The 22,062-nt window shown below is 35.8% G+C and overlaps 4 protein-coding genes across 5 annotated transcripts; 3 read left to right on the top strand and 1 right to left on the bottom strand.

The window, feature by feature from the left end:
- Positions 1-833: 833 nt before the first annotated feature.
- LOC120141605 (protein POLLENLESS 3-LIKE 2-like) lies at positions 834-2,674 on the top strand. The gene is made up of 4 exons (XM_039156420.1): positions 834-1,070; positions 1,179-1,391; positions 1,469-1,624; positions 1,724-2,674. Exons 1-4 carry the CDS (start codon positions 897-899, stop codon positions 2,594-2,596), a joined length of 1,416 nt encoding a protein of 471 aa, XP_039012351.1. The 5' UTR covers positions 834-896; the 3' UTR covers positions 2,597-2,674.
- A 302-nt stretch (positions 2,675-2,976) lies between these two features.
- LOC120141606 (L-ascorbate peroxidase 3-like) lies at positions 2,977-4,741 on the bottom strand. The gene is made up of 9 exons (XM_039156421.1): positions 4,587-4,741; positions 4,333-4,457; positions 4,185-4,234; positions 4,029-4,094; positions 3,882-3,930; positions 3,687-3,769; positions 3,508-3,587; positions 3,331-3,436; positions 2,977-3,248 (listed from the first exon to the last, which is right to left on the bottom strand). The coding sequence occupies exons 1-9, from the start codon at positions 4,700-4,702 to the stop codon at positions 3,078-3,080; spliced, it is 846 nt and encodes a 281-aa protein (XP_039012352.1). The 5' UTR covers positions 4,703-4,741; the 3' UTR covers positions 2,977-3,077.
- A 12,398-nt stretch (positions 4,742-17,139) lies between these two features.
- On the top strand, positions 17,140-19,371 carry LOC120141604 (protein ALTERED PHOSPHATE STARVATION RESPONSE 1-like). Its single transcript, XM_039156419.1, has 4 exons — positions 17,140-17,782; positions 17,853-18,049; positions 18,140-18,363; positions 18,448-19,371. The coding sequence occupies exons 1-4, from the start codon at positions 17,140-17,142 to the stop codon at positions 19,217-19,219; spliced, it is 1,836 nt and encodes a 611-aa protein (XP_039012350.1). The 3' UTR covers positions 19,220-19,371.
- An 848-nt stretch (positions 19,372-20,219) lies between these two features.
- Positions 20,220-22,053, top strand: LOC120141607 (rac-like GTP-binding protein RHO1). Of its 2 annotated transcripts, XM_039156422.1 has the most exons (8): positions 20,220-20,445; positions 20,615-20,702; positions 20,815-20,924; positions 21,031-21,094; positions 21,294-21,358; positions 21,496-21,561; positions 21,649-21,785; positions 21,883-22,053. In XM_039156422.1, the coding sequence occupies exons 1-7, from the start codon at positions 20,347-20,349 to the stop codon at positions 21,739-21,741; spliced, it is 585 nt and encodes a 194-aa protein (XP_039012353.1). In that variant the 5' UTR covers positions 20,220-20,346; the 3' UTR covers positions 21,742-21,785; positions 21,883-22,053. The 2 variants fall into 2 exon arrangements, with proteins under 2 accessions (XP_039012353.1, XP_039012354.1); XM_039156423.1 differs by lacking the exons at positions 21,496-21,561; positions 21,649-21,785; positions 21,883-22,053 and having other exon boundaries at positions 21,031-21,147; positions 21,294-21,309.
- The last annotated feature ends 9 nt before the right edge of the window (positions 22,054-22,062 follow it).

Raw genomic sequence — 22,062 nt, 5'->3', positions numbered from 1 at the left:
GAAGGAATTTGTGTGATAAACAATTAATGATGCCAAGAATATTAGAGAAATTGTCAACAATAGTAGATACAGTGACGATGACAATCATTTTTAGTACAAAAAAAAATTCATCTCGTAATCGATCACTATTGTACTGTAAAAACTCATTCTCGTTGAAATTATCGGTGATACAATTTTATTTTATTTTATTATTTTTGACAATATTAATTGTAATATCTTATTTTTTTATCAATATTATAATATTATATTTCGATTATGTTTAATACTTTACTTTTAATTTTATTTTCATTCGATTAAAATATTTATTTGATGCTTTTAAAGTCTAAAAAATTCAATATATATATAATACAATAGTTTTTATGAATATTATAATAACGTTTTATTTTTTAATGTCTAGAACATTCAATTTAATTAATTTAAAACATAATTGTTAAAATTATTGAACAACAAATGAAATCGTTAAAAATGTAACTATAAAAAAATTAAAACAAAATTTAATATAACAATTAAAATAATTTGTTAACTATAAACTTAAATTAAAAAAGGAAAAAAATAGATATAATTACATAAATGGAAAATATACCCTCAGTATTCATACCATTGGCTCCAAAGGAGCTGAAAATAGAATATATATGGATTCATATGAAAAAAAAAAGGTATGAAATCCTGGGCGAGAAGGAGGAATATCCCTCCTCAAGTTTGGTTACAAGTAAATTATTGTGAGTCCAACGGCTAGTACTCAAAACGGCAACCTCAACGGTATAAAATTTCAAATATTTTTCTCCGAAATTCACCCTCTCTCTTCACTCTTCCCTTTTAACTTTCCGCGAATCTTTATTCACCACTGCAAAAGCTAAGTTCATTAGGGTTTAGGCAAAGAAAACTGGTTTTTGAAGATGTTGCAAGATGTGTGGAATGCTCCACCTGGATTCAAGCCTTCTAAATCTGCCCCTACTTCTCCGGCAAAGCCTCTCGGGGTTTTGAGAACTCGATCCGAGTCCTTCCATGCCATCCACAAAGTCCCAGTTGGTGACTCCCCTACCCCTTATGTTAGAGCCAAGAATGTTCAAGTAAGCATTCTGGGTCTTTTTATCAACTTGTTTGTAGTATACTCAAAACTTGATATTATTTGTGTTTCTTTTTATGGGTATTTATTGTGTTTTTTTTTATTGATTCAGTTGGTAGAAAAGGATCCAGAGAGGGCGATTCCTCTGTTCTGGGCAGCCATTAATGCAGGGGATAGAGTGGATAGTGCTCTGAAAGATATGGCTATTGTGATGAAGCAACAAAATAGAGCTGAAGAAGCCATTGAAGCTATCAAATCACTACGTAGTAGATGCTCAGATCAAGCACAGGAGTCTCTGGATAACATTCTATTAGATCTCTACAAGGTCTGTTAATCAACATAAATTCAAAAGTTGTATCAAGTTGTTTATTTTATTGGTTGTTAATGGTTATAATTCTACAGAGATGTGGAAGATTGGATGACCAAATAGCATTATTGAAGAACAAGTTGTATTTGATTCAACAAGGGCTGGCTTTCAATGGGAAACGCACTAAAACAGCCAGATCTCAAGGGAAGAAATTCCAGGTGTCTGTGGAACAAGAAGCAACTCGGTTTCTGGTAAGACTTCAAAGTTCAAACTCACAATTGTTTATTACTGTTCCTTGATATGGGATTCATGTAGTTATTGAAGTTTTTTATTTTTTGGTACTATTTCAGGGAAACTTGGGATGGGCATTGATGCAGCAAAACAATTATGTAGAAGCCGAAGATACGTATCGGCGGGCACTTTCGATTGCTTCTGATAATAACAAGATGTGTAATCTGGGTATTTGTTTGATGAAGCAAGGTAGAATCACTGAGGCTAAAGAAACTTTGCGAAGAGTGAAGCCGGCTGTGGCCGATGGACTAAGAGGGGTTGATTCACATCTCAAGGCCTATGAGAGGGCACAACAGATGCTCAAGGACCTTGAGTCAGAGATGATGAATAGGGTCGAACAAAGCCGGGTCTTCGACGCCTTCCTTGGTTCTTCATCGATTTGGCAGCCTCAGCCTTGCAGCGATACCATCAGCTTGCCTACAGCAAAAGCAGTCAAATCATTGGCACATGATAATTTTGCTGATGAGAACATCAATTCCAATATAATGGCAAACCAGATGGCGATTCCTCAGCAGAAAAGTGCAAAAACAGTTGTTTTTAATATCGATGCACCACCGTTCTATTCATCAAAACTCGTGAAGGAGCATGTTGTTGGGAATCAAATGCATGAGACCCTTAAAAGAACAAGGTCAGGGAACTCTGCTAGCTCTATGAGAGTGAATGAAATGGTGGGAGACTTCTACACCAAGCTTTACCCTGCTGAAATGGAGAAACAAGAGATTAAGACCAGAAGGCTCTCCCCTTCATCTGAAGAGAAAGGAGAAAAATTGGCAGATTTATTACCCGATAGCAAAGACTTTGAAGAGGCTATCATTGCAGCAGTTCTTGAACCAGGGAAGGGGACTGAAACCCCAAAGATCTTTCGAAAGAAAATTGACAAGAGGCTTAAGGTTTTCCAAGATATTACTCTTTCTTTGAGTCCTAGAGCCTGACCTTAACCTGTTAACTATCTTAATCTAATTTATTTTCTTAAATTGTTCTGTTATGTTGGAGATGAACTTGTTCTCCGAATCCCCTATGCATTCAGATGATCTATCCATTTGTTACACATCCAGCAAAATAAATAATAATTTCATCCCAGCACTTCCACAATTGAAAAATAGTATTTTCTTTATTCCTTGTGCAAATTTGTGCTTGTTCATATCCGAATTATTTTAATTTATCAGTCTGGTTTACATAGAATGTTCATATCCCCTATGCATTCAGATGATCTATCCATTTGTTACACATCCAGCAAAATAAATAATAATTTCATCCCAGCACTTCCACAATTGAAAAATAGTATTTTCTTTATTCCTTGTGCAAATTTGTGCTTGTTCATATCCGAATTATTTTAATTTATCAGTCTGGTTTACATAGAATGTTTACAGTATTTGTATCTACAATCTCCTTTGGGGAATTGTTTCGAGGAAATCACTCAAAGAATCTCCTGTGAACTTCATAGTAGTGACTCAGGATTGCCACAGTTGCTGTAACAAGAACTCCCACAGCAAACTTCAAAGCGAACCTCGATGGCGAAATGAAGCCTAGCTCAGAGAGTTTCTTGTGGGAGGCTGCATAATCTCTGAAGAAAGCATCTTCATCCTGTCAATTAAAAGAACTCTCAATTCCATGTTAATAAACAAAAACAAGTAAAATTCTTGTTCAACTTCAACTACCGACGTACCTTTGCATAGAGCTCGACATAGCGGAGGAATTTAGGATCCTCTACCAGAGCCTTGTCAGTCGGAAGTTTCAACAGATCCGGATCTGACTCATTCTCTAGTAGTTCCCTGGTTACAAACAATATAATATTAGCTGAATTGACATATACAACTTTGGTTTGTGTCAATTAATGGCTTACTTGAAGTATGAATTGTCAAACTTCAAAGGATCCTTTGTCCAAGCACCCTCAAAACCTGATCTTTCAGGATGTGCTCTTCCCTGGAAAAAAATCCACAACATATTTTTTTTGTTAAATAATAATTAGAACTTCTTTAAAAAGTTTTGCTAGAATCATAATGAACTGCATAGACAAAGTACCAATGTATGCCCCCCTGAAAGAGCCACAATGTCCTTGTCAGACAGACCCATCCTATAAAAGATGTCCCTCAAATGTTTTGCACCTGCAACAAATTAAACCCTTTCAAAAAAATGCAAAAGTGTATATATATATATATATATATATATATATATATATATATATATATATTTCAACACCAAATTATATAATAAAACCTTGATTGGCATCAGGAAGGCGCCCTTCTTCAGGAGATACCTCTGAATCCTGACATTTTCAGAAAGATGAAAGATGTTATTTAGACCTAACATAATATGCTCATTAGATAGATTTGAAGCTTCAGACGTGAACTTATGTATATATACCTTCCTGCCTGGAACAAAGTCGATAGTCGGACCTCCTGTAACCTCGACCGCAACAACTCCGGCTAGCTGTAAACACCAAAATCTAAAAGCTGAAGTTTCTGTATGTTAAAACATAATAATTAAAGAAACAATAGAATGGCATTAACTAAAATATACCTGGTAAAGGTCGGCATATGAAATTTCGGGATGCCTTGTCTTCACTTGTTCTGGTGTCATATATACGTACAGTTATAAGACAAGTAAGACGATGAAGGGGAAAAAGAAGCAAAAAGCAGTTTCTTAATGTATTCATCGAAATTCCGACCACATAGTTCAACGGCTGTTTTCAGACCACTGTTTGCACCGTGCTTTAACTCGTGATCGTGTCGGATAGAGCCATTAGGTCCCCCTGTCTTCGTTTTGGAATCGTAAGTCCCAGCGTCGTGCCACCTTCAAAACAATAACAAATAACAACACACCAAAAGAAAGAAAATACATCATTTGCATTTCATTTGCATTTACATGTGCACTATTGTGTTTTGTTTAACAGAAAGATTAATATAGTTTGAAGAAACGTACGCCAAGCGAAGCATGATGGGGGCGCAGTTTTTGCCAGAGATGAGAGCACGAAGGTCTCGACGAGTCCTTTCAATCTCCTTCAAGTATTTGGGGTCCTTTGCTGGGACGCCGGCCATTATAGCAAAGTTTACGTTAAAGAAAGATGGAGAAAATGTTTGGTGGATTAAAGGAACCGGTGAGGGAAGTAGGGGGTTTGGGTGAAGCTATATATGCAGAAGTAGAAGGGGATTATAATGAGAAAGAATCCAAGGTAAAGGATGGATTGATGAGTTGGTTTTGGGAGCCAAAGAACGAATCAAGTAAGGAACTTTGTATTATTGTCAGAAAAGGAAAGGCAAATTGGCTGACCAAATCACCGTTTCTTTCTTGGACTTTAGGCTTATTATTAAATGGATTCATACTATATCTAAAAAATCATTTTGATCTCTCTATTATAAAATCAAACATTTCAGTCCTTTACTATACCTAAAAACTTATTTTAATCTTTATATTTCAAAAAGGGACATTTTAGTCTATGAATGTTTCAAAAGTGAATATTTTAGTCCAAAATGTTAAAATTATTGTTATTTGATTTAAACACTCTTTAAGTCCTTCTTAATTTTGAACTTAAATAAATTAATCTCTCAAAACGTTACTGTATAAAATTTTACATATAATTTTTTTAAACACTTATGAAATATGAATGTAAAATTAATTTTCATTTAATTCCAAAATTTCTTATATTCATTTAGAATTAATACTATAATTACAAATCACAAAACAAGAAATGTTTAAATGATTAATTGAAAAGATATATATTGAATTTTTTTAAAATATTTTAGATTTAGAGGGAGGATAAAAGTTTAATTAAAAAGAATGGTACAAAAATAAAAAATATTTAAAAATTTATTAAAATTTCAAAATTATGAAAAAAATTATAAAACTATATTCTTATTTTTTATTTATCTTAAAAATACTCCATCATAGTTAGACACATGTATTGATAAACAAATGCCAACAACATCATATACCATTCTTATTTACTCACTTTTAAAATTTATATTAAATAAATTATTTTTTTAAGAAGAATCAATTTGCTCAATTTTAAAATTAATAATAATTTAAAACAACATCCAATCTAAACTAAAATGTTTAAGATAACTAACTATAATTTTATAATTTTGGATTAAAATGTTTATTTTTCAAACATGCATAAATAAAATAAAAATGTTAAAATAGAACTTTTAGATATAATATAATAATTAAAATGGTAATTTTTATAATAAAAAATACTTTTTTAAATATAATAAAAAACTATTGATCACTTTGGTCAGCCGTTGAATACGAATAGAAATGTTGACTGAAAAAGATAAACGGTGTGAAGTATGAAGACCAATATGGTAGAACTGACGTACACCTGCCTACTTTTATTTATTATAAATTATATCCACACTGCCTAGATGTAATTGTAGAAGTAAGACAAGGGTAATGTTGTCCCAACTACATTCTTTCGTCCTTGCCACTTACCACTTATCTATTATATCCTGATTCCTGACATTGACATGTAATGTTTTATGTTCTCTCCTCATTCCTCTCTCTCACACGTCCCTGAAACGGTAAACTACTTACTATATGTATATTTACCATTTTAGACATTTTGAATAATTTATTTTTTATAAAAATATCAAAATTACAATAAATATTTACAACTACAACAGTAAACTAAATATATAATAAATATATTTTTTTAAATACAAGAAAATTAGCTATTTAAAATCACAGAAAGACCATACAAGAAAAAATTAAAAAACCTAATCAAATAAACTCGAACAAAATATAGATACGAACATATCTAATCCCATTAGAAAACAAATCAGAAAATGGATGAAGCTATTGAAAGATCACTGACAAACTACAAATGAGAATAGATACATCAAAATACTATCTACAAATGCAAATCGCATATCAAAATTCAATCTAAGGGTTCAAAACATGGAAGATCTACATGATAACAAATAAGCGTCAACTTAATCAGTCGTGACGATATTAAAATCAACCCTGAAAAAAATAAACGAAAACAACGACCAAATGCCCGTAAATGTGTCATAAAGACGAAAGAAAATGTGTCATAAAGACTAAATTATTAAAAATAAAAAGCAAGAAAAAAGTACACAATATTAAAGAAAGGGGAAAATAATAAATATCAACGATCGACCAGCATCAAGGGTGGTGTGCTACCGATTATGAAGATAAAGAAGAAAATAGACTAACGACGACTAAAAGAAGAGGAAATAAGACAAACTCAAATGAGAAAAGAATTTATTTGATACATATTTTGAATAATTTATTTGTTTTGGATTTAATTAAGTTTTTTTATTAATCTAATTCCAATTTGCTCTGTATATTAAAAGAAACACATTATGTATATTAAAAGAAATATTTAAAAGATGTTATGAACATTTGTAAGAAAAAAATTTAATACGTTAAATTCAACTTTTCCTATAAAAATGTATATAAATATATTATTGAAAAAGGTATAGATATATATATTTAAAATTTAATTTATGTGTTTTAAGTATATTTAATATCATATCTAAGCTTATATTTATTATTCATGTTGACAACTAAATTAAAATAAATATCTAATTAATAAAATATTAATATTTAAAAATCCAGTCAAAGTAATTTATAATTTGAAAATTAATTTAAAATATATCCCATAATTTAAGGATTTTTTATACAAATAACCCTATATATCTTCATGGATTAATCATGTCATCTTAAAATCAAACCTTCCCAATCCGAATCAAGCTTTCCAGTGGCCGTCGAAATAAGGAAATGACAGGAACGCCCTCAGAATTTTCCAATTCTCGCATCCATGCCCCTCCCTCTTCAACTGGCTGATATATACTATGAAATAGTATCAGAATTGGTGACAGCTTTGGGTTCTCTGCTGCATGTTCAAGGTGGTATGTTGCAGTAATTAAAAAAAAGAAAATAACCTCAGTGACCAAAAATGCCTTATAATATACGATTTTAACTAATTTTTTTTGGATTTACCAAAATGACTAACTAAATCACAATGTGATCGATAATTTGCAACGCGATCTCCGGTATCGCAAATCAGTTTCCAGATTCGCAACGCGATTCTGACTATCGCATTGCGATTTCCCAAATTCGCGTTGCGATTTTCCTAATTCGTACTTCGATTTACGTAATCGCATTGCGATTTAGTAAATCACAACGAGATTCTGACTATCGCAATACTGAATTTCAAATTCGCAACTCGATTTCTGAATTCGCAACAGGTTTTAATTTCGCAACACAAATGTTTTGGGTATATAAATACGCAGCAGCAGCAACTCATAACCTAAATCCCTAAGTCGCAATTCATTCCATCTCCATCTATCACTCTCTCCGGCGACATCCGTTCCTATATCCAACGACATCCTTCCCCATCCGGCAACAGGTTTTAGTTTTGCAGCTCGTTTGTTTAGTAAATTAATTTACAATAATGAAATCATCTAATGTTGATCATGTTTGGATAGATTTGTGTTTTGGAGGGTCATGGGAGAATGTTCATGGTGTTTTACAATATATGTCTTTACCCATGAATCTTCAACTAAAACAGTCATTAAAAAAGTTAACTTATAAAACTCTAATGTTACGTGTTGCAAATAAATTGAATTTAGAGCCCCTAAGTGGATTTAGGCTATCTTATCAGAAAAATGATAAAGTTTATTTGTTAACCGACAATGAAGATGTTGAACGATTCATTGCTTACATTAGTGTTTCAAGTGATGATGTTACATTGTATGTTGTTGAACCTAGAAGTAGTGAAGTTGGGTCAGTAGCGGGTAGTAATCAACTAAGTTTTTCAACCCCAGTTTATGGTGCTCAAAATTTAATGGTTCCACCACAATTTCATCACCAAGCAAATAATGTTTCACCACATTTCCAATACCAAACACAATCTCAAAACCCACAACCTTTCCCTAATCTAAATCTCAATCAACTTTCAGCACCAAATTCCGGTTTTCGTATTGACCAGTTAGACGATGATGAGCCAACAAAAAAAATTGTGAGTACTAGTCAGTATTCGAAATTTGATCTTGGTCAATACCCGGACTTTGATCTTGGTCAATACTCGGATTTTGATGATTTTTCAGAAGAAGAAACACACCCTGCGTGTAATGATTTTGATATTGGTCAATACCCGAATTTTGATGATGAAACAGTTGTTGCCGAGGAAGATGTTGTTGATGATAATGAGGAGGAAGTTACGACTGTAAATGAACATGTTGAACATCCATTCTGTAATTCATATAACACTGAAGAAGAAGAAGAAGAAGAAATCCCCAAAGAAAAGTCTCCGAAGAAAATGCCACGGGAGTATAACTGGAATATGCCAGAATTACTTCAGATACCGGAAGAAGAGTTGGTAAAGATAGCAGTTGATTGTCACACAAAAATTATTCGTATCAAGAAAGATGATTGCTTTGATACAAAGGAAGACTTAAAGATATCTTTGTATACGAAATGTGTGGAAGATGGCTATCAACTAAAAGTTAACAAATCAAGCAAAGATCGTTTCGAAACAAGGTGTATGATTGACAAAAACTGTATGTGGCGTATGATTGCAAAGAGGATAAAAGATTGCGAAATGTTTCAAGTTAGGACTTTTATTGATAAACATACATGTTCAAGAACCCAAGTTTTTCCTCACCATAGACAGGCAAACAAAACGGTGTTGGGTGGTTTTCTGGCTGAGTTAATGTTTTTGAATGGTAGGGTGTATCGGGGACATGAAATTATGACTGACATGAATGCTCGGTTCAAGATTAGTATCTCATATTCTCAAGCTTAGAGAGCCAAATGTTATGCTTTGGAATTATTGAGGGGGTCGCCAGAAGCATCATTTGCCCAACTGCCGGCTTATTGTCACAATTTAAAGCTAAAAAATCCTGGGTCAGTAACTCATATCAAAACAGATAGAGATGGACGCTTTGAGTTGCTATTTATCGCCATTGGTGCTTCGGTTAGTAAATCAATATAATTTTGTTGACTCATTTTTGTTAGTTACATGCATTTCACATTTAAATGATTATATTTCTTGTGTATATGATTTTGTAGATTCGTTCGTTTATTAATTGCATGCGCCCAGTTATTATAGTTGACGGAGCACATTTAAAAGGTCGATACCTTGGAGTAAACTTATTAGTAGTAGCCATGGATGCTAACAATGGGATACTGCCAATAGCTTACGGGGTTGGAAAATCTGAAACCTCTGATTCATGGACATGGTTTATGGGGCATCTTAGGGATTGCATAGGTCCTATTAGCAATCTGACAATCATATCCGATAGGGCAAACTCAATTGACAACGCTGTTAGAAGGTGTTTCCCAGATGCTTTTCATGGACTTTGTGGTGTTCATTTGTATAGAAATCTAAAATCAAGGTCTGCTGGTATAAAAAATCACAAATGGACATACTGGAAGGCTGTAAAAGCTTATCGGGAAGTGGATTTTAATAAGCATATAAACTGTTTAAGACGTGTTTTGCCTCAGTGTGCTCAAACACTAGAAGATGTCGGGTTTGAAAGATGGTCAAGAGTACATCAACTTGGAGCAAGATATGGTTTCATGACGTCTAATAGTGCAGAATCAATCAACGCTCTAAGTCGTCATTCCCGGAAATTACCCATTACTATGTTAATGGAGTTTTTTCGAGCCTCTATTCAACAGTGGTACTACAAGAAAAGAAACCATGCATGTATTATTTTTTTAAATTCGTAACTTATCATATATTTTACTAAGTATTATTTATTTAAATTTACAGGAACATTGGAACATCGTGTTACACCATGGATAGAAAAAAAGATAACGAAACGTGTTGTGAAGTCAACGTCATGGAGAGTTGAACCATGTTCAAACACTTTGTTTGAAGTACTGGATAATAACTTAAATGGGCTTGTCGATCTAAATGCAAAGACGTGTAGTTGTATGAAATGGTAAACATCTGGTTATCCGTGTGGCCATGTTATAAAAGTTTCTCTTCATCTAAACCAAGATGATTCAAGCGCATACGCTATGGATTGCTACACTACAGAAGTATATCGACAGACTTATGGCGAGATTGTCTACCCTATTCCACATCCTTCTGAGTGGGACATACCAGATGACTTACAAACAGTTTTGCCACCAGCCATGGACAGAAGGCTACTTGGCCGACCAAAAAGTCACGATCGTATACCGTCTAAGGGTGAAGAGAAGAAGAGATCGACATGTAGTCGGTGCAAAAAAAGTGGTCATACAAGGTTGACATGTGGATCACCAGTGCCATCACAATCATCTTTTCCTCTACCAAAATATGGATCCTCATCAAAATCCAAAGCTCATATGGTGTCAAGCAAAAGGCAATCAAAATCGCAATCATCTTTAAAATCCCATTCACAATCAGCTTCACCTTTTGGGACTGTTAACTTAGGTGATTTTTAAATGCAAACGTTGTATTATGTGGATTTTATGTGTGAACTTTTAACATTTTCAGTTAGGCATGTATTAGTAACTTGAGTTTGAAAATTGCTATGATATGTTCAGTTGTTATCACTTATTAGGCATTCATTTGACTATCGCAACACGGAAATGACGTTCGCAATCATCTTAATGTCTATCGCAACGCGAAAATGACTATCGCAATGCGAAATGAAAATCGCAACGAGAGAATCGCAATGCGAAATGAAAATCGCAACGAGAGAATCGCAATGCGAAATGAAAATCGCAACGAGGGAATTGCAAAGCGAAATGAAAATCGCAACGCGAATTTAGTTTCGCGTTGCGATTTTAGTTTCGCGTTGCGATTTTCATTTCGCATTGCGATAGTCATTTTTGCCTTCAACATAATGCAGATTGAAATCAACAAAATCAACCATTACATTTCAATCAATTAAACAAGCACAAATAAGAATTGTGTTCACATCAATTAAACAAATCATATTTTGCAAATCAATTGAACAATAAAAAAATAAGCAATAATTCTTATTTCCTCATCTACTATTGAATCAACTTTTGCAGCCATACATCATTTTCACGCAGCTCACTTCTGAGATTAACCTGCAGAAACCAAACATTTGCTCAAACAACACTTTCTACACATCTAAAACCTACAAACAGCAAATTATTGAATTATAGGTACTTAACCAAACATTTTCAAACCACAAGCCTATAAACTTACCAATTGTTTATGGACATTTTTATAACGCGGATGCAGGTAGGCAGCGTCTCGTATATATCGATCTAGCCATATAATGCCAAAACCACAAGCCTACTGCAGCTCTATATCTATCGGTGGGAGGTAGATACTTTATACTTCCTGTGATCAAACGCTCCAACGCCAAGCATACGAGAGGACCAAAATCCCCTCTGGGTCCTTTCGTTTGTTGTGGTGCGGTCTCGTCTCTGCTAACTGTAATATTGAGCTTCTTTGGCTTCTTGTTTCCAGAACGAGTCCAATAATTTATCGCATCCAAGAATTTAGCCAAATCAGAGCTCCATCCCTTAATAATATCTCTTAAATCAGCCAATGATAAGTAATTTATCATGCTGTCATATACTATTGCCTTAAGGGATGGGAGCTGAAGCTCGACGATAAGCCAATGTTTACGTTCCAAAACAGGGATAAACACCTACAATCATAAGTAATAATTCATTCATTTGCGCACTTATTTATGAATACCTTTAAACTCAATCTAAAATAAATACTAACCTTATCGACCTCCCACCATACAGGATAAAGTTTAGCTTGTCCATTGCCCAACGCAAATGATTCATCTCGTTAATTCTTCAAGTGAACGGCGTTAAAAGACATCGGCATAATTGTATATCGTGTATTTCTTTTATTTTCCTTAAGTTTCCTAATTATTAGAAGACGTGACACCCACGCATCGATATGTTGTTTTACAAAAAAAGACATATATTAGTAACTTACATAAATTTAAAAAAAATAATCAAATTGAAATATAAGAAAAATATAAGACTTACCCCTCCATCGAAATAGCCATTGTCTTCGACCCCTAATAATACGCCCCACCAAGATCGATCAAGCAACAAATATATATCATCGTTGAGCTTGCATATGTCAGTGAAACACCTCTGGCTCCGCTCATGTAGATAAAAATCAACTGTGGTCTTAGCCCAAAGGGTGTTATCCAGAATTGTATCCGGTAGTTGTCTCATCTCCACTTCAGATACCGGTATGGTACTGGCCGGTAACTCATACGAGAGCCAACTTGAATCCATCATGTCCGGCACGTAAGAGGGTTTCTCAAGAATCCTACATATGACGTTATGTGAATCGGGCTCTTGAATGGTGGGAGGGACCTCTTCAACGATGACAGTGGCCTCTTGAACGGTGGGAGGGGACTCTCGAGGAATGATAGGGGCCTCTTCAACGATAGGAGTGGACTCTTGAGGGATGACAGGAGAGTCGGGCATCTTCTTGCGGTGTCTTTGCACTATTGGGGTGTACGGAGACTTAATAGCACGTGCACGCCGTCTGATGCGTGAACTCTGTCGTGCAAGAAAAACCCGATGTAAAGCATCCACCTTATCGGGCCGCTAAATAATTAAATACAAATATCAGTAAATAAACATACATGATATTTAAACAGTGAAAACAAAGACAAATATGTTTCAAACTTGCATTGAATTCACCCAAGTCATTATTCTATCATAGTTCACAAAATGCATCAGATAACAAAGGCAAATATGTTTCAAACTTGCAACATTGTCAACTTAGTATTTGTCTTTGTCTATTGGTTGAAGTAATGCAATTCATTCAAGTTTCAATTTGCAGAAGAAGAATAGTTTCTGGAACTTAAAATCGCAACGTGAAAAATGACTATCGCAACGCGAAATGAAAATCGCAACGACAAAATCGCAACGCGAAACTATAATCGCGTTGCGATTTTTGGTTTCGCGTTGCGATTTTGTCGTTGTGATTTTCATTTCACGTTGCGATTCTCTCGTTGCGATTTTCATTTCGAGTTGCGATAGTCATTCTCTCGTTGCGATTTTTATTTCAACCAAAAGACAAAACAGTGTTACTAAATTAGTTTCAAGAATAAACTATTTTTTCTTCTTCAGCAAATTGAAACTTGAATGGATTGCATTACTTCAACCAAAAGACAAAACAAAGACAAATACTAACTTCAGAGTATTAAAGAATACACAGTTTAGCAGAATTGGCAGCAAACGAACAAATTTACTTTCAACCAAAAGACAAAACAAAGACAAATACTAACTTCACAGTGTTAAAGAATACACGGTTTAGCAGAATTGGCAGCAACCAAATATACTTCAACCAAAAGATAAAACAAAAGACAAATACTAACTTCACAGTGTTAATAAACAGTTTAGCAGTATTGGCAGCAACCGAATAAATTTACTAAGCAATCTAAGTGAAATTACGAGTAAATTTATCATCAAGTTAAATATGGAAAATCTTAAACTTACCTCGTTGCGTAGAGTATGAACCTCATTCTACAACGATACTACCATCTTACGTAGAGCGACAACCTCACCACGTAAAGTAGACACCTCCACACGCCATGCACCATCGTTATCGCGTAGAGTACCGATCTCCTCACGCAAAGCATTGACCTCATCACGTAACTCCCTTGACTCATCCCGTGGAGGTGGAGGTGGAGAACAGGGAGATAGAAGTCGTAGCATCTTTGCCGGTCGCCTATCATGAGGTGATGGTGGAGAAGAGGCTCGATGATGTGACTGGATAGGTGATGGCTCTCGTTGTAGAGGTGTATAGTCGGGTCGATCAGGTGATGGCTTTGGGTGAGGTGATGGCTCTCGAAGTGGAGAAAGTGGAGGCTGCTCATCATTCGTGCCATCAAGAAAACGCTGACTAGCTTGCCACCAATCAGTGGCAAGCTCAGCCTCCGTGGGTGTCAGTCTCATTAATGGAGTGTTGGCCTCCTAAAAATATAAAAACTCAAACAAAGTTAAACGTCTACTATTAATAACTTGTTTATATATGATAGTATTTGTGTTAACTTACATTATTTATTGTCGCATATGGTATTAAGTCTTCCCAATCCAACAGACGTTTCCTCTTCCAGGAAATAGCCCTAGGAATATCATTTGAGGTTTTTAATGCATATGTCTGCATGCTGGGGAAAGCCTCGAATATCCAAATCTACAAACAATATAATAACAAACATTAGTAATTGTTAAATAATTAATTATAATTTTGAAAATATTATATAGAAATTCTTACCTTAAAGGCCCAAACAAAGCCTGACAAAGTGTATTTCGACCTATCGTCCCGTAAACTTTTGCGGTCATCAAAGGTAGACGACAACTTAGTCTAGATAGCTTTCCATATATACGAACCCCACGGAAACAGATTTCATGCATTTAGGTCATCTACCAATAATATTAGCTCCTGAGGAATAGGTTGTCTGGCCTCTCTGCCTAAAAAGCCGGCATACAAAAGTAGTAAAAGGCATACTCGGACAACATCGACATCATTCATCCGAGTAAAACCATCTTTCTTATTAAACAATTTCTTCAGGTCGTCGACGTGTAAGTTCGGCTTCTCTATTGACTCATCAGGAAAAACCCTGGATAACCATGATGGGCGGGTGATATGACGAGTGTACCAGCCTACATCATCGTGTCTAAATCGTAGACCAGTGATTAAGCAGAACTCCTTCCGCCAAAAATAAGTATACGCCGGTGGAAAATGAAACCATATCTCTTCCTCACCACGTTGTATACTGTCGGGTAAATTACTAGTCATGGTCTGAAGCCACAAATAGGTCAAATTAGCATCTCCACCCGGATGCTGTACTCTCAGCCATGGCCCGAAGCAGGTTTCCTCAAACAATTTTCTTTGTGCAGGTGAAAGCATCGAAGCAATTGTAGTGGCTAGGCTAACTTTATTCCTTAATGTCAATGAAGCCGAAAAAAATTTCTACAAAAACAATAAACATACCAAGTTAGATATACCAAAAACTACACTGTGAAGATATACCAAAAACAATAAACATAAATAGTAGTTTATTCTTGAAACTAAAATTTGCAACACTGTTTTGTCTTTTGGTTGAAATGAAAATCGCAACGAGAGAATGAAAATCGCAACGCGGAAATGACTATCGCAACGAGAGAATCGCAACACGAAATGAAAATCGCAACGAGAGAATCGCAATGCGATTTTGGTTTCGCGTTGCGATTTTTATTTCGCGTTGCGATGGTCATTTCCGCGTTGCGATTTTCATTCTCGAAACTATTCTTCTTCTGCATTACTTCAACCAAAAGACAAAACAAAGACAAATACTAACTTCACAGGGTTAAATACTAAACAGTTTAGCAGTATTGGCAGCAATCGAATGAATTTAATAAGAAATCTAAGTGTAATGGTTAATCTATTATTGAAATTACCAGTAAACTTATCATCAATTTCAATATGAAAAACCTAAAATAATACAAAAATTTCAAAATAAAAATAATTAAATAAACTAACATTCGGAAGTTGATTTTCCATTTCTGAATGATTGTGAGGGATTTCTGACCGTGAATGGTTGTGAGGGATTTCGCCGGCGATGGAGACGGAAATCTTCGGAGATGGGGACGGATTTCGCCGTAGAGAGTGAGAGATGGAGATGGGGCTGAGTGTTGTGATTTTAGGTTTGAGGTTATAAGTTGCGATTACTGTGGACGGTTCAGTTTCCGATATATTAAGAAAAAATTCGTGTTTGGAATTTGAAAAAAAATACGCGTTAATACGAATGACGCTATGTAAATCGTATTGCGATAGTCAGATTCGCATTGCGATTTACGTATTCGCATTACGATTTTCCTAATTCGCATTGCGATTTACTTAATTGCGTTGCGATTTACTTAATCGCGTTACGATTTACGTATTCGCATTACGAATTATGAAAATCGCAATACGAATACATAAATCGCAATGCGAATTAGGAAAATCGCAATGCGAATACGTAATCGCATTACGATTTACGATACCGGAGATCACGTTACGAATTATCGATCGCATTGCGATTTAGTTGGTCATTTTGACAAATTCAAAAAAAATTGATTAAAATCGTATATTATAAGACATTTTTTATTTTTTGTCACTGAGGTTATTTTCTCTAACAAAAAAAGCAAGAAAAATACATTTCCTGAGGGCAATTTCGTCAATAAACCTGAATATTATAAAACATTTATTTTGGCTTGTCCGATGCCGTTGTCTTTTGTGCTCTCAGAACTGCTAATCACTGAGTGCAGACATTTTCATTTTTAACGTTCAAAGTAGTAAAAGTGTTAACACTTGAGAAAAGATGGTTTCTTTGCTGTGAAAGATTGTTTCATGAAGATGAAAGAGTCCGCCAATGGTGAAAGCAACACATTTTTTGACCCAAAGTAAATAACCTTGAAGCCATATGTTTTCTTTTCGTAAAGCACTTTCCTTTTCACTGTTTGGTTAAGTTTCCTGGGAAAATTTTTAGGAAGGAAAAGGGAAATTAAGGGTTTTGATCTGATAGCAAGAAGAAAAATGGGGTGTTGGTACTCGAGGATTGATAGAGAAGAGAGTGTTTCACGTTGTAAAGCGAGGAAGGGATACATAAAACAACTGGTTAAAGCTAGGCAAGCTCTCGCCGCTTCACATTCTATGTATCTACGCTCTTTACGAGCCACGGGCTCGGCTCTGGTACAATTTTCGAGCAACGAGACCACTCTCCACAACCACCACCACCATGCACCGCCGGCGCCTCAACCGCCACCTCTTCCACAGCCTCCAATGAGTCCTAGTTCAGATACTTGGACATCTGGCATTACCACTGCCTCCCCTGCTCTCCCACCTCCACCTCCATCGAGTAGCTGGGATTTCTGGGATCCCTTCGCACAGGCTAATGCGTCTCGGTCAGTCACGGAGGAGGAATGGGAGGTTGCCACGTCTGCGTCCGAGGCGGCTGTCACCGCTGCGAGCGTGGCCGCGCCGCCTTCCGTGGTGAGTGGGACGTTCTCTAAAGACACGGGGAGTGAGCTTGCTATGGTCGTTTCTAGGAATACTAAAGAACTGGTTGAGATCGTGAAAGAGGTTGATGAGTATTTTCTTAAAGCAGCCGACGCCGGCAGCCATCTCTCGCTGCTTTTAGAAGTCTCAAATTCCAATTTTTCAGCTCAAAGCAAAGGAGGTACAATAGATCTCTCTCGTCGCCTCATTTTCTTTCTAAATTTCACCATTTTGATTCCATTTTGTCGCAGGCAAAGTGTACAACTATGGCTGCAATCTGACACCAACACCATGGACATGGAATTGTAATCAAAGAACGGAAGGAATTGGAAAATTGGGCGAGGACAAAAATGTTGGAAATACAAGTGGAAATGCTCTTAGCAGCAGCCATTGTTCCACCATAGAGAGGTTATACGCTTGGGAGAAGAAATTATATCAGGAAGTCAAGGTGTTTTCATTATTTAAGTGCATGCAAGTTTTAATTACACCATCTTCTTCATTAAAATCCCTTTTATTGGCCTTTCATTTTGTTTTTTAGAATGCTGAGGCTATAAAGATAGAGCATGAGAAGAAGGTAGCCCATCTGAGGAAGCTTGAAGTGAAGAGAGCTGACCATATGAAGATCGAGAAAACAAAGAAAGAAGTTGAAAAATTAGAGTCCCAAATGATGGTTGCTTCACAAGCCACTGAAACTACATCTGCTGAAATCATCAGACTGAGAGAATCAGAACTTTATCCTCAGCTTCTGGAGCTTGTAAAAGGGTTAGTCTTGATTCTTTCATCATTCTTTTTCCATGGACTGAGCTATTTTAATCTGCAATGTTATTGTATTTGCTTGTTATGTAGATTGATGTGCATGTGGAGAAGCATGTATGAGATCCACCAAGTTCACACGCACATAGTTCAGCAGCTCAAGTACCTTAACTTCATCCCTTCGAATGAGCCGACATCCGAGATTCACAGGCAATCAACTCTCCAGCTCGAGCTGGAAGTCCAGCAATGGCATTTGTCTTTCTGTAATTTAGTCAAAGCTCAACGAGACTACATTCAGTCCCTTGCAGGCTGGCTACGGCTTAGCCTTTTCCAGTTCAGCAAAAGCTCTGTTTTAAGGAACAGCCAGGAATCGAAAATTTACTCCTTTTGTGAAGAGTGGCATCTTGCAGTCGACAGGATTCCAGACAAGGTAGCATCCGATGGAATCAAGAGCTTCTTGACAGTAATCCATGCCATTGTGGTTCAGCAAGCAGAGGAGTACAAGCGAAAGAAGAAAACAGATTCCGCATTCAAAGATTTCGAGAAGAAAGCTGCGGAGCTTCGGTCACTTGAAAGCAAGTATAGCCCTTATTCGGTGCTGGAGACGAATAAGGACCCCGTTGCAGAAAAGAGAACAAAGGTGGACTTATTTAGAGCAAAGGCGGAGGAGGAAAACAATAAGCATGAGAAGTCAGTGAGTGTAACGAGGGCAATGACTTTGAACAACCTTCAAATGGGATTTCCTCATGTGTTTCAGGCAATGGTAGGGTTTTCAAGTGTATGCATGCAAGCATTCGAATCGGTATACAACCAAGCCAAGAGCATCGAACAAGAGCATGATGTGAAGAGAATTCTCCCTAATTGAAAAAAACATATATAAAGAACTCAAGAATACCAGGCAAAAATGATGCTACCTTGAATAAACAGCCTGCTTTTTGTGTATAGAGGCTCATCGTCTCCAAGGAAAGTGCCTCGTGGTTCGTTTTAAAGGGCAATGGTGGTGTTAGAGCTTTGAGAATGGGTATTTAAGTATGAATATAAGATTGGAAAGTGTTGAAAATGCTTTGATTAACGTTCTTGCCTTTTCAAATATAATGATATTCTTATTCTCATATATCCAATGTGTTTATAGGGTTTCTGTACTGGACAAAGTGTGAAATACACCTCATGTCATTAAATTATTAGTTTGATTAAAATAGGTCATTTTAAAAATATATATATAATTTAATTAAAATTGAGATATATTACATCTAATGCATTTGAGATAATAATAGTTTTAATCTCTAACACGTATATATTCTTTAATTTGATCTTAATTTAAAACAATCTAATATATTTAGTCATTTATATTTAAATTTTTATCAATCTCATCTATTACTATACTATCAAAATAAACAGATTCATCGAAACAAAGCAGCAATTGCATAATCGCATTATACTATAAACAAACATGTATGCTATTGTTAAATTATTATTATATCATTAAAGTAGTTTAATATTTGTGTGAGAGAGAGAAATACTAAGACTAAATTGATAAAAAAGAAGATTAAATATATAAAATTAATTTTTTTTCTAACGTTTCAAATTTAACCAAATCGATAAAAATAATAAATTTTGATGATTAAAATTATTATCAGCATGATTTCTTCTACCAATTTAGCGGGAAATCCGGGGTTGGCCGAATGACACGTTGGAAGAAATTAGTTGATTTAGATTGGTTGGATCCACGAACGATTCAAACGGCTCTAAACAATCAAAACCAAAAACAAACTCTTGTCTAATTCCACCTAGCCTTTCCTGCAACCTTTCGCCCTTCGCGCTTATTTCGGTGAAAAATATGAAATGCAGGTGGCTGATTGAAGAAGAAGAAAAGGAATCAGCTTTTGAGGGTTTTACTAGGGATTTCGAACCTTCTCCCTCAGGTGTTAAGATCTGGGGCTAATCTTTAAGTGAAAAAGAAAAATAAAAACTAAACAAAGAAGGAAAAAGAAAATGAGCGCTACCAGGTTTATAAAGTGCGTGACTGTTGGTGATGGTGCCGTTGGTAAAACTTGTTTGCTGATTTCTTACACCAGCAACACTTTCCCTACGGTAATTTTTTTTGACGCTTCAATGTTTAATGTTGAATTGTGCTTTGTTATTAAGGGGGGGGGGGACTATCGCGTCGGTTTTAGTCATTAGCAATTTTTATTGAATTTGTAAAGAGAAATCTATCGTTGAAGATCGGGTTTCTTATGCTTTTCATTGCGGTGGGAAACAGGATTATGTGCCAACTGTTTTCGACAATTTCAGCGCAAATGTTGTTGTCAATGGAAGTACTGTTAATCTGGGGTTGTGGGATACTGCAGGTACTTTGCTCATTGACCTTTTGCATTTCTTTTAAAATTTCATCGTTAGAAGAACGATCACAGAGATTTTCTGTTTTATATGGTGATTCTTAGTTTGAAATTCTGGGAACAGGACAGGAGGATTATAACAGATTAAGACCCTTGAGTTATCGTGGCGCAGATGTGTTCGTCTTGGCATTTTCCCTCATTAGCAAGGCCAGTTATGAAAACGTTTCTAAAAAGGTTTGGTTACTCGCAATGTTATAAAATCTCAAACAAAGAGAACTGCTTTGGAAACTGGCTTTCAATTTATTGTTCACTTACAGTTTATTTTCTTGGCTTGTTTCAGTGGATTCCGGAGCTGAATCATTATGCCCCAGGTGTGCCAGTTGTTCTTGTTGGAACCAAGCTTGGTAGGTTTATAAAATTTCTTTCATGCAATGCTCTCGGATGAGGAGTATTTTAGGTATCCATGCAAATGAAAGGCTGTTAATCTTATAACAATTATGAATAGTTTTGTTCTTTATACTACGAATTTAGGTGGGACTTATCTGCAGTTGTGAGTAATCCACAATTGCATGTGTTCATTTTTTTATTTTCCTAATGAGCCAGATCTTCGGGACGATAAGCAGTACCTTAATGATCATCCTGGAGCTGTGGCCATTTCTACAGCCCAGGTACTGATTTTAGTATCAGTCCATGTTTTTCCTGAAATGTCATTCTGTTTTAGCTTGTTTTCCTATTGCATGGAATTTTATTATTTGCATATAGCTAATTCTTAGCCTTACTTCCTTTTTCTTTCCGCCTGTGTAAGGGAGAGGAGCTGAGAAAGCAGATCGATGCGCCTGCATACATCGAATGCAGTGCAAAGTCGCAGCAGGTATCTGTTGTTTCATAAAACGTACATATGTTTCATTATAGTCGAAGAAGGTTTATGCTGAAGGGATTTGTTTCGACTTCACTGCAGAATGTGAAGTCAGTGTTTGATTCAGCCATCAAAATCGTTCTTCAACCTCCCAAGCTGAAGAAAAAGAAGAACAAAGCATGCTCGGTATTGTGAGCAGAAAAGGAAAATGCATCCGTCGTCCTACTACCCCGCCCTTTCCCTTTCTCCTCTCCTTGCACTTGAAGATATTAGAAGCCCTGGATATTATATTAGTCTCCCAACTGACAGCTCAGGATCTTAGCAACGCACCTAGTGGTCTGGTAGAATTGCTTTATTGAAACTCTTGTTCAAACGATGCCAGCCTCCTTCCTGCACTCTTTTTTTGATAAAATTTATGTATTAATGCTACTTGAACATTCTAGTTAGGAAACTGCTCGGACAGTCTTTTAATTTATTGCTCGTCATTGGTTTTAAATAAGAATTGGAATGTTTTAT

Source organism: Hibiscus syriacus, unplaced genomic scaffold (genome assembly GCF_006381635.1).
Source record: "Hibiscus syriacus cultivar Baekdansim isolate YM2019G1 unplaced genomic scaffold, ASM638163v2 tig00110812_pilon, whole genome shotgun sequence".
NCBI classification, from domain to species: Eukaryota; Viridiplantae; Streptophyta; class Magnoliopsida; order Malvales; family Malvaceae; genus Hibiscus; species Hibiscus syriacus.
The sequence above is the reverse complement of the archived record's forward strand: the minus strand, read 5'-3'. Positions and strand labels throughout refer to the sequence as shown.

Excerpts from the sequence above, each read along its gene's own strand:
- LOC120141604 (XM_039156419.1), top strand. The coding sequence starts at position 17,140 with ATGGGGTGTTGGTACTCGAGGATTGATAGAGAAGAGAGTGTTTCACGT. Across the intron at positions 18,050-18,139 it reads AATTATATCAGGAAGTCAAG|AATGCTGAGGCTATAAAGAT; the intron begins GTGTTTTCATTA and ends TTTGTTTTTTAG. Across the intron at positions 18,364-18,447 it reads CTTCTGGAGCTTGTAAAAGG|ATTGATGTGCATGTGGAGAA; the intron begins GTTAGTCTTGAT and ends CTTGTTATGTAG.
- LOC120141607 (XM_039156422.1), top strand. The coding sequence starts at position 20,347 with ATGAGCGCTACCAGGTTTATAAAGTGCGTGACTGTTGGTGATGGTGCC. Across the intron at positions 20,703-20,814 it reads GGGGTTGTGGGATACTGCAG|GACAGGAGGATTATAACAGA; the intron begins GTACTTTGCTCA and ends TTCTGGGAACAG. Across the intron at positions 21,359-21,495 it reads TGGCCATTTCTACAGCCCAG|GGAGAGGAGCTGAGAAAGCA; the intron begins GTACTGATTTTA and ends CGCCTGTGTAAG.
- LOC120141605 (XM_039156420.1), top strand. The coding sequence starts at position 897 with ATGTTGCAAGATGTGTGGAATGCTCCACCTGGATTCAAGCCTTCTAAA. Across the intron at positions 1,071-1,178 it reads TTAGAGCCAAGAATGTTCAA|TTGGTAGAAAAGGATCCAGA; the intron begins GTAAGCATTCTG and ends TTATTGATTCAG. Across the intron at positions 1,392-1,468 it reads TTCTATTAGATCTCTACAAG|AGATGTGGAAGATTGGATGA; the intron begins GTCTGTTAATCA and ends ATAATTCTACAG.
- LOC120141606 (XM_039156421.1), bottom strand. The coding sequence starts at position 4,702 with ATGGCCGGCGTCCCAGCAAAGGACCCCAAATACTTGAAGGAGATTGAA. Across the intron at positions 4,235-4,332 it reads AACAGCCGTTGAACTATGTG|AACAAGTGAAGACAAGGCAT; the intron begins GTCGGAATTTCG and ends ATATGACACCAG. Across the intron at positions 4,095-4,184 it reads CATATGCCGACCTTTACCAG|CTAGCCGGAGTTGTTGCGGT; the intron begins GTATATTTTAGT and ends TGGTGTTTACAG.